This window comes from Sinocyclocheilus anshuiensis, unplaced genomic scaffold (genome assembly GCF_001515605.1).
Source record: "Sinocyclocheilus anshuiensis isolate Anshui unplaced genomic scaffold, SAMN03320099.WGS_v1.1 scaffold210, whole genome shotgun sequence".
In the NCBI taxonomy this organism is placed as follows: Eukaryota; Metazoa; Chordata; class Actinopteri; order Cypriniformes; family Cyprinidae; genus Sinocyclocheilus; species Sinocyclocheilus anshuiensis.
Genome location: NW_015547666.1, coordinates 822,847 through 834,697, shown reverse-complemented (window position 1 = coordinate 834,697; position 11,851 = coordinate 822,847). Strand labels below are relative to the sequence as shown.

Sequence of the window (11,851 nt, the reverse complement as noted above, 5' to 3'; positions counted from 1 at the left end):
GAGTGGTGAACGAGAATGTTCTGGAAAGTGATTTTGAGCCTCTCTGTGATGGTACCACGAGGCGTCGCTCACTAGCGGATCTCAGACTTCTGGAGGGGATGTAGATTCGTAGAAGTGAGTGGAAGTAGGCGGGTGCTGAGCCTGTAGCTGTTCTATATGCAAGCATTAATGTCTTGAACTTGATGCGATCTGCAACCGGGGAATCCCTGTGATGCCCAGTGATGAGAGGGCGGACAGGAGGATCTGATGATTCACAGTGTCAAAAGCGGCAGATAGATCCAGCAGAATGAGATTTGATTATTTGGAATCAGCTTTTGCCATCCGCAAGGCTTCAGTGACTGAGAGTAGCGCAGTCTCAGTTGAATGTCCACTTTTGAAACCTGATTGGTTAGCGTCCAGTTGGTTATTCTGTGAAAGAAATGCCGATACCTGGTTGAAAACAACTCGTTCAAGTGTTTTTGCTATGAATGGAAGGCGAGAGACAGGTCTGTAGCTATCTGTAAGTGAAGTGTTTAATGGAGGTTACCCGAGCCTGCTTGAATGCAGTGGGGAAAGTGCCTGTGAGGAGAGATGTGTTGATGATGTGTGTGAGTGCTGGAGTGTAGGGGAGATTGCTTGGAGAAGGTGTGATGGGATTGGGTCTAGAGAGCATGTTGTAGGATGGCTGGGGAGAGGAGACGTTTCAATACTTCTGCCTCAGTGAGGGGACAGAAGGAGGAGAGGGGAGTTTTAGCAGTAGATGTGGTTGGTTTGAGTTCCTGTGTGTGTGGACCTGAGAACCGGCTGCTGATTGTTCTAGTTTTGTTTGTGAAGAATGTGGCAAAGTCATCGGAGGAGAGAATTTAATGTTTTGAAGAGATTACGTGTGTCAGAAGCGCTGTTGACCTTGTTGGGAAAATATGAAGACTTGGCAGTATGGACTTCAGCAGAGAAAGATGAATGCAAAGACTGATACATACTCTCTCTGTATCAGATGGTCTGATGGATCGTTTGATTTGCGCTATTTTCTCTCTACTGCCCTGAGTTTGGCCCGATGCTCACGAAGAACATCGGATAACCAGGGGTTAGAAGGGGCAGCCCGTGCTGGCCTGAAGGAGAGAGGACATATATTGTCTAGACAATAAGTTAAAGTGGAGCATAAAGTGTCAGTTGCTGCGTTCACATCCAGAGAAGAGAAATGGGTAGGTGAGGGAAGAGAGGAAGACACTACAGAGGAAAGATGTGAGGGTGAAAGGGAACAGAGGTTTCGTCTAAAGGTAACAGGCAGAGGGGTTGGTGGCTCACAGGTAGCAAGATGTAGGTTAAATGTTATGAAGTAGTGGTCAGAGGTGTGTAGGGGTTTTACCAAAATGTTGTCTGCAACACAACTGCGCATGTAAAATAAGTCCAGTTGGTTGCAAGATTTGTAAGTGCTTGTGGTGATAAAGCGTTTTAAATCAAATGAAGCTAGGAGTGAATGGAAATCTGCAGCATAAGGCTTGTCCAAATGAATATTGAAGTCACCAAAGGCTATAAGTGGACTGCCATCCTCAGGGAATGAGGACAGCAGCCCATCCAGCTCCTCTAGGAGGTGCCCAGTTGCCCAGGAGGGCGATAAATGACTACAACATGGAGTTTTACCAGAGCTGTTACAGTAATAGCATGGGATTCAAATGAGTTATTATTGCATAGGGGAGTGTGGGTTGAGTATTTCCAATTGTTTGAAATGAAGGGGGACCAGTACCTCCACCCCTCCCAACCTGACGAGGTGTGTGAGAGAAAGAGAAATTGTTAGATAGAGCAGCTGGGGTTTCTGAGTCTTCTGAACAAATCCAGGTCTCAGTCAAGCACAAGATGCTAAGTGCAGTTTGGGAAGCAATAGCAGGAATAAGATCTGCTTTGTTGACAGCAGACTGACAATTCCAGAGACCCACAGAGAAAGACAGAGGTATAGAAGAAGTCGTGCAGATAGGACGCAGGTGAGCAAGATTGCATTCGAGATCTTCAAAACTAACCCTTCAGGAATATTAAAGTCGCAATGATTCGAAGATCTCTTCGTCTGTATTGTTTTGTACATCTGAGTGAAAAAGATTTTCAAAAAAGAAAAATTATCAGAAAAAAAAACGTAGGGCGGGACATGAACATGACCTTGCAGAGGCGGAGTTTAAGCTGACTAAATTACTGGATATGACCTGCATATCACACTATAGAGAAGAATTGTTTCACCACAAGACCTACTTATAGCATTTAATTCATCATTACAAAACATTAAAAAAAACACACGGATGAATCGTTCACAACAAGCTGGGTAGATTACTTACAAATTGTAGTCTGTTACTGATTACAGATTACACATTTTAAGTAATGCATTCTGACCCCTTTCTGGATTACTTTTAGATTACTTTTTTTCTAACTTGTTTTAAACTTACCATTAAACATACTGCACTGATATAAAAAAAGCAAAGAAAAAGAAAATATATTCTATTTTTTATATCAACATCATAAAATACATTAAACATTACATCTTGCAATTATCTGCTTCATACATGGTCTAATTGCTCGAGAGGTGCTTTTTTACCCAAATTCAGATGCAGGGATTGCAAATTTATTTACAATACAAATTTACAAAATTACGATACAAATTTACACAACCATTCTATATTGTGAATATAGCTCAAGCTAAATAGTATGACACACAGTAGGATTTTTAGAAAGGAACATTTTAAACAAAAACAAACAAATTCTACATGATTTACCGCCAATGTGTGAATAGTATGTAATCATGTAATCCATAAAATGCAACTGTAATCTGATTATAAGCATTATAAAATGTAATATGCTCTCATTACGAGTACTTTATTTTTGGAATCTGATTATGTAATCCAGATTACATGTAATCAGTTACAACCCAGCTCTGTCTATAATATGCATTTAGAAAACAGATAGTGTGAATGTTTAATTTCATGCAGACTTTAAAGCACTGACCTTTGCGGAGAGAAATGCATTGAAGTGTTCGTTAAAAGAAAGCACAGGATGGTCTGCTACACGTTTGAGGAACTTGTCTAGTGCCTTTCTCCTGGTCTCCACAAACTCCTCTGAGAAGCGGTCCACCACTCCCTTCATAACAAACTTCTCAGGCAAAGGCTAAAGGATTGCAGACAGGAGAAACAACATCAAACGTAGTACATCGCATGGTCTGAAAATAGCAGATTTTGCTTAATCTTGGTGTATCAGTGATTGGAGCAAAAACAATCCCCACAATATTAAATGCCTCATTACATAACTAATTGTACTAATGTGCAAATGCATTAAAACTAGTGGTTTTGAGAGCAGTGCAGTGAAGGCTCTTCCTCTACCTACTGGAATAAGATGGGTGGGTTGGCTTTCCTCTAATTTGTTCCTCAGCCAGTCAAAGTCCTGGTAGCGTCGCCTTACGGAGTACTCAGGCAGGTCAAACTCTGTTCTGGTGGTCTGTAGGTCACACAGAAACAAAAACAGGTCAATAACTTTTTTTTTTTGACACTTTTATGCAGCAAGGACGCATTAAATTGGTGAAAAGTGACAATAACAACATTTATAATGTTACTGCTGTTTTTTTTACTTTCTATTCATCAAAGAAATCTTAAAATGTGTCAACGTTTTCATAAAAATATGAAGAGGCACAACTATTTTTAACATTGATAACCAGAAATGTTTCTTGAGCAGTAAATCAGCATATTAGAATGATTTCTGAAGATCACGTGACACTGAAGACTGGAGTAATGATGCTGAAAATACAGCTTTGATCACAGAAATACATTATATTTTACAATATATTCACATAGAAAACAGTTATATTAAATTAAAATAATATTTCACAATATTACTGTTTTTACTGTATTTTTAAACAAATTAATATAACCTTAGTGAGCAGAAAAGACTTCTTTCAAAAACATTAAAAAAATAAACTTCTGAATGACAGTGTAAAATAGTAAAGTGTTTTACTACAATAAAGGATGACAGGATCACACACACAGTTAAGCAACGACTCAGTGGTGGTGGGACATATTTTGTGTCTTAAAACGGGTTCCCACACTGTCTGACCAATGAACTCCCATTATTTAATTAATTACAACCAAAACTAAACTTAAAAACATTAAACAAAAATTTGAAATGTTGTCTTTGCACCTAACTGAAATAAATAATTTTTGAAATAAAAGTTAAAGAACTAAATTCTCTAAATCTGAAATAAAACTAAATAAACTATAATTAAAATATAACAATTCGAAATATTAATTAATGCTATAATGTTATATAAATAATACTACAACTACACTGGTCGGTGTATTCCTTTAGCCATGATATATCACTGTATTATTTTGACTATGATCTCAACCCTGTTTCTCTCACAATCCCCAAAAAACCCAGCAATGAGTTTCCCAAGGGCTGATGGGAAATAACTCTCAGATGCATTGCGTCCATGCTGTGATTGGCTGTTTTTAATTAGCACCTCTATGTGACTCTGAGCCCAGAAACTGCCACAGTGAGCATGTTACTGATCACAATGTGAGCAAACAACCGCCACAAGAGCTAAACTACAGCACTTAGAAGAAAAGAGAAAAGCTGACCTCTTGACAATTAACTAATCTAAATACCAATCACTAATTAGTCATTTTAGCAGCCACAGATTTACAAGTACAGTTAAACTGGAACAAGCTGATAGTTTAGGGATCAACCATTCGGATTAACCACTAAGCCACAATCACCCAACAAAATCTGTCTAAAGAGGCTCATTATCCTTCAGATATCTGAAGTAAAGTTTTAAATAACACCTTTATATAACCGCACAAATAATAACAGCATCTCGTTGTCAGTAAAGCCTGTGAGCTTTGCCCTCTGACCTTTGTGCAGACTCTGTAGGTGATATATGTCTCCATAGTAGACACGTGTTTCTTGGGGTCTTCTACAGTCACAAACAGATCGCGTGTTTCTCCGTCCAGATCGTCATCGAGCTGTAGTCGGTTCAGCAGAGATGAAGAGGAGGCGAGGCTTGATGTGTCTACTGGAGTCCCATTGGGCAGGATCAGGCCCTGGGGGCGGGATTAACAAAGCTTGACTTAATGGAGCTAAACACAGATATTTGGAAAACAGAATAATGTAAATGTGAATGTGCACACACAAAACTAGGGCCCTATGATTTCCGTGATGTGAAAAATGCAGACAGAATCGCAGAATCCAGTCATAAAAATGAAAATTACAGAATAACGCGAAATGTCACGGAATTTGTCCAATTTTAGATGGATAAATCAAAAGTAGGTCAGTGCACTTAAATCAAAATGTGATGAAAAATACCATTTAAATATAAATCCTGCATGTTCTTCGTGTGTGTGTGTGAATGAATGGCATGAACATGATCTCTAGAACTGCTCTGAGAGTCACTTGATCAGCATTTTACGGTTTCTTTTGAGTTAAACTATCTCATATCATATACAAACAGAAACCTAAAGGTCTTCACAGCAACCCGTCAAAATAAAAGTTCCGTTTAACTTGAAGAAACCGTGACAGAAATAATACTTAATGTAATGATAGTACTACTACTACTACTAATAGTAAAATTATTATTAAAGCATTATTTGTACAGGAATATTTACTAGAACGATTATTTACCAAACTTTATTTAGCGGAAAAATGTAAATACACAACACAGTATTTCTGGAAAAAAAAAGATTATTTTTTTTTAAATAAAATCAATTAATTAGAGATGCTTTTGATTATTAATATTTAATGAAATTATTCAAATGGAATCCAGAAAATTAATAGAAAACAGAATTTGGTATAAAAAATACAAAAATTGAGAAAAAAAAAACATACATTTCATAGGGCCTATTTAATAATTTAAGTTTCATTATTTCAACTAATTAGACATGCTTTTTGATGAATAAAATTTAATTTAACCATTAAAACAGTCTAGAAAAATTAAAACGGAAAAAAAAAAACTGAATCCAGAAAATTTTAAACGAAAAAAACGGAATTTGGAAAAAAATTTAAAACAGATTTTATAGGGCCCTACAAAACCCTCCAAAATAAAATATAAAGCCAAACTTGATAAACAGGATAAATTCAACATTTTTGGTAAACTCAATAAATGGTTTTAAGCAGCACAACTGTTTTCAACATTGACAATAATCAGAAATGTTTCTTGAGCAGCAAATCAGCATATTAGAATGATTTCTGAAGATCATGTGACACTGAAGACTGGAGTCATGATGCTGGAAACTCAGCTTTGATCACAGAAATAAATTACATTTTAACATATATTAAAACTAGAAAACAGTTGTTTTAAATTGTGATTATATTTATTTATTGTAGTTAATATTTAGATATTTTATTGCAATATATATACAGATAGATTTGTTTTTTACGTTATGATCTTTTACATATGTATGTGTGTGCGTGTGTAAGACTTTTTACGCTTAAATGCTAATCAACTCTAAACTAATTTGAGTTCGTAGGAAACCTGCAGCAAAATGTTGGAATTATTATAACTAACATCCTATTTTCAGATCCAGCATTTAGGAAACTGTGACAGCTTTTTCCTGATCACATGCCCACTTTTGAGTGCTAAAACAAGTGCGCTGACCTTCTTTTTGCTGAACAGCAGAAACGGCCCAAACCTGCCTCTTTACTCCGAGTACTGACATGAATGGACACACAAGATAAACAAACGGGCAACAACCCATCATCTTTATCACTACAGGGTTTGTTTCTGCTATCAGTATCCTTCAGACACTACACTACATCCAAAAACAGTCCTATATCTTTATCATGAACAAACATGGTTTTATTACCAAGCAGTGATTCTCAAAACTCAAAAAGAGGTTCATCAGTTAGAGATGAACAGTTAACTGTGGAGATATTTGACATAAAACCAGAAAAAAACTAGAAAATTCACTCATTCAAGACTAAAAGTATGGTGCTTCTGCTTTGTTCTAATAAAGTATATATATATACTTTTTGCCTTGTACTCTGCTCTCTTATTCACAGGATACCAGCCCCTCATCAGCAGCTGCCGTGTTTGGAAGACACTGCTCTCTCATTCACATGATACCAGCCCCACATCAGCGGCTGCCGTGTGTAGAGGACTCCGCTCTCTCACTCATTCAGGGCGATATGCAGCCCCCGCTTCAGTGCGGCGACAAGCGCTTCAGTCGCTTACCCACTCACCAGCAGTAAAGCGGCAAGGAGTCACCTGATGCCCCTGCTTGGAAAACCACGCGAAGGCGAGGAGTCCCCTGATACCCCTGCTTGGAAAAGCGCGCAAAGGCAAGGAGTCACCTGATGCGACTGTGCAGAAAAGCGCGCGAAGGCGAGGAGTCACCTGATGCCCAGGCGCGCATCTTATCAGCCTTCCAGATTTCGCTGGACTATTACGTCAGTTGTTCACGCCCCTACGCCGCCGCCCACACTGGTTAAAAAGTGCGCCATGCACAGCAATGAGCCTCGTTATGCCGAGGTGCGCTTTCCAGCAGCAGACTGCGAGATCGAGGTCTTCTTTGGCGCACGGTTCATCGCAGTGTAGGGACACCAGGCCCGCGACCGCCGCTGCCAGGAGCCGGATGTGTGGAGAAAAGTGTAAAGGAACCCGGGAAGAGGCACTACGGCAAGCGGAGGAGCTCGCGCCGTGACTCCCGCCCACCGTCAGCTGCCAAGCCGTCGTCCTGACAGCCCAGAGAGGAGGGAAGGGTAGCCTACGCGATCGGCCCAGCCCCCAAGCTGTCTCAAAATTGTTCAAATTTGTGTTTGATGTGTGTGTGGGATCATTAAAAAATGCACACAAAAGAGCTCTTTCCTCCTCACTCAGTCAATGTAGCGCTGCCCGCCCCGCCTCAGAGCGGTGCAGAGCCGCTGCTCACACATGTTATAGCCGCGCGGCACCCGCCGGCGCATCCAACGACCATGCCGCTAAAGCTGCTATGTCAGTTCCTGAGCGTGTGGAAAACTATTCCGGGAATGTTGCGCTGGTTACTCGGTGTGATAGAGCGTGGGTACGCCCTTGAATTCAGACGCAGACCACCCCGTTTCAACGGAGTGGTGAAGTCTCTAACATTGCCTCGAAATGCCCTGGTTCTGAGACAAGAGGTATGCAACCTGCTCGAAAAAGGAGCGGTAGAACGAGTCCCTCCGAGCGAGCTGGAGAGCGGGTTTTACAACCACCATTTTATGGTGCCCAAGAGAGATGCAGAACTCCGCCCGATTATAGATCTCAGGCCCATCAACAGAGCGTGCGTTCAGAATGATAAAACAGATCCTGGCGCAAATTCGCCCCGGGTACTGGTTGCGTCCGTGAATTTAAAGGACGCGTACTTTCACATTCAGATAGCAGCGCATCATAGACGCTTTCTGAGATTTGCTTTCGAGGCACAGCGTACCAGTACTCTGTTCTCCCGTTTGGGCTGGCTTTGGCCCCGCGCACTTTCTCGAAGTGCATGGACACAGCTCTCGACCCCCTCAGAGCGAGTGGGATGCGCGTTCTCAATTATTTGGATGACTGGCTGATCTTAGCTCAGTCACGGGACACAGTATAGACAGCCATATAGACAAACTGTTTCGTCACTTGGAGTTCTTGGGGCTATGTGTGAATGTGCGTAAGAGCATTCTCGCCCCGAGTCAGTCTATAACCTATCTGAGAGAGTGCTTCGACTCGGTGGAGATGCGCGCTCGCCTCTCTCGGGAGCGCTCGGCGGCCATTGTCTTCCTTGCACCATTTCAGACTGGGCAGCTCTGTTCACTTGAAGTAATGTTCAAGTGAAGGCTGCTGGGACTCATGGCAGCGGCATCAGTATGTCATCTGGGTTTACTACACATGCACCCGCTGCAGTTATGGCTGAAATCAAGTTCCTTGGACAGCGTGAACTTCGGACCGTTTGCGTATCGCGGTCTCCCGTGGCTGCATCGAAGCCCTGAGGCCATGGCGCAAAGATCTCCTCAGCCGGGGGGTTCCCCTGGGCTTGATGACGTCACGTGTTGTGGTCACGACGGACGCATCGACTCGCGGATGGGGAGCAGTGTGCGAGGGCATGCCGGCTTCAGGGCTGTGGTCAGAACCTCAGAGCCGGTGGCACATAAACCGCTTGGAGCTGGAAGCAGTGTTCTTAGCTCTAATGGATTTATGGCTGCAGCTGGAACAGCGACATGTACTGATTAGCACTGACAGCATCTGTGGTGTCGTACATAAATCACCAAGGGGGCGTACGATCCGCTGTTCTTCTCCCTGTCTCACTCCCGACTGGAAGGAGACGCTCTGACATCGCACTGGCCAGCAGCCAGGCTGTATGCGTTATCAAGATAATGCAGCTGGTGATATGCAAGATCAGGGAGGAGGCTTCGGTGACACTCATTGCCCCGAACTGGCCGAACCAGCCTTGGTTCCCGGACCTGACACCCCAAACCGGAGTTATTGAGCCATCATGTGTGGCTGCTTCGGGGATATCAGAGGAGCTGACCGCCCTGCATTCTCGTGTGCTTGATACGCTCTCAGAGGCGCGGGCGCCCTCCACGAGACATTTCTATGCTCTAAAATGGGGAGTGTTTGTGGTGCCGTGATGTTCATATCAACCCGGCTGCTTGCTCCGTTTCGGATGTCCTGCGTTTTCTACAGTACAGGCTTGATAATGGATGTCTACCATCAACACTGGCCGCTATTGCCTCGTTTCGTTCCCCGCTGGGCGGGCAATCGATCGGTAGGCACACGCTGGTGGTGAGTGTTCTTAAAGGGGCGAGGAGGTTGCATTCCCCGCGTTCGCCTTCAGTTTGCCCTGGTACCTAGAGGTGGTGTTCAGAGATCTTTCACAACCACCATTCGAGCCTTTAGCATCCATTGCCATGAAGGAGCTATCGCTCAAACTGCACTTCTTCTTGCCCTTGCTTCAGCTAAGCGCATAGGGGATTTACATACATTTTCTGTGGACAGCGATTGTATTTGCTTCGGACCCGGTGAGGGGAGTGTTTGTGAAATGGTGCCATGATGTTCATATCGACCCGGCTGCTTGCTCCGTGTCGGATGTGCTGCGTTTTCTACAGTACAGACTGGATAGTGGATCTCTGCCATCAACACTGAAAGTCTATGTGGCCGCTATTGCCTCGTTTCGTTCCCCGCTGGGCGGGCAATCGATCGGTAGGCACACGCTGGTGGTGAGTGTTCTTAAAGGGGCGAGGAGGTTGCATTCCCCGCGTTCGCCTTCAGTTTGCCCTGGTACCTAGAGGTGGTGTTCAGAGATCTTTCACAACCACCATTCGAGCCTTTAGCATCCATTGCCATGAAGGAGCTATCGCTCAAACTGCACTTCTTCTTGCCCTTGCTTCAGCTAAGCGCATAGGGGATTTACATACATTTTCTGTGGACAGCGATTGTATTTGCTTCGGACCCGGTGACTGCAGCGTCACTCCCCGGCCTTCAGTTTGCCCTGGTACCTAGAGGTGGTGTTCAGAGATCTTTCACAACCACCATTCGAGCCTTTAGCATCCATTGCCATGAAGGAGCTATCGCTCAAACTGCACTTCTTCTTGCCCTCTCTTCGGCTAAGCGCATAGGGGATTTACATGCGTTTTCTGTGGACAGCAATTGTATTCGCTTCAGACCCGGTGACTGCAGCGTCACTCTCCGGCTGAGACCGAGCTACGTGCCTAAATCACTATCTACCCCCTTCAGAGCGCAGACGGTTTCGCTGTCTGCCCTGTCTTCTGAGTCACCGACCTCGCGTGATGTGGACGCTCAGATTTCGGTGTGCCCCGTCAGGGCTTTGAGGATTTTCATTGACCGTTTCGGCCAGCTTTCGGCAATCTGACCAGCTTTTCGTGTGCTACGGTGGTTGTGCGAAGGGCCTTGCCGTGTCAAAAAGGAGTCTTTCCCACTGGCTTGTTGACGCTAACACAGCTGTTATACAAGCCAAGGTTTTGAATGTCCTTTGCACATTAGGGCCCACTCAACAAGAGCTATCTCCTCCTCCTGGTCGTGGTCGAGAGGTATGTCTTCAGGATATATGCTTTGCAGCCAGCTGGCCTTCTCAGAATACCTTCGCCAGGTTTTACAAGCTGGACGCTCAGTCCTTAGCCTCCCAAGTGCTGCCGGTGAGTGACTGATTCACGTTTATGCTACCTCTATTCATGTGTGTTTGCTGCCTCGCACAGTAATTACTCTGCGCAGCCCTATATGCTATTGTTGCTGTTGTCTGCCCTGTACTCAGTGCAGCTCCATGCTATTCAATGTCTAATTCGATTGGTGTACCATCATCATCTTATGTGTTATACTGCTGCTTAACACCGTTATCTCTGTGCAGCCCCCCCTCACAATACTGTGGTTGTTGTTGCTTCTGCCGTTTCTCAGCGCAGCATACGTCATCACTGACCAGATATGCAAATTTAGTATAGCTGGGCTTTAGACGCTCATTGGCTTGTCTCCACCTATCAGATGCAAGCCCGCCTAGCAAGCGTCGCTATTGGTTGTGGGAATTGTGTGTTCTATCTTCGCTGAGTATGTGACTTGTACAGGCTGCTCGTAGCCTCTCTCACAGCGGGATTGAATATCGTTCCCATAACGGAGAAATATCTCCGTGATGTCTCGTGAAAGCTCGAGAGGGAACGCTCCGGTTACTATCGTAACCTCGGTTCCCTGAGAGCGGGAACGAGACATCACGGTGGTCGCCGTGTTCGCTGCTCGATCAGCTAAGCTGCGTTCAGTATCAGATTCTGACGTAATTGTCGCGTGCACCGCATTTCATACTGCCTCTCGAGCGCGTCAGTATTTGCATGTGATTTGCATACAGTCATTTGGACTGGCGTGAGCCAATAGGACTTCAGGAAAGGTTGGAAGGGAAGGAGTTCCCATAACGGAGAA

The 11,851-nt window shown here is 43.7% G+C and overlaps 1 protein-coding gene across 1 annotated transcript in view; it reads right to left on the bottom strand.

Moving 5' to 3' along the window:
- LOC107702597 (sorting nexin-30) overlaps nucleotides 1-11,851 on the bottom strand; it is a 25,797-nt gene that overhangs the window by 11,624 nt on the left and 2,322 nt on the right. Inside the window, exons 2-4 of the mRNA XM_016504966.1 lie at nucleotides 4,860-5,048; nucleotides 3,340-3,450; nucleotides 2,965-3,123 (exon numbers count right to left, since the gene is read on the bottom strand). Of these exons, the coding sequence (XP_016360452.1) occupies nucleotides 2,965-3,123; nucleotides 3,340-3,450; nucleotides 4,860-5,048 (459 nt within the window). The remainder of the gene's footprint in view (nucleotides 1-2,964; nucleotides 3,124-3,339; nucleotides 3,451-4,859; nucleotides 5,049-11,851) is intronic.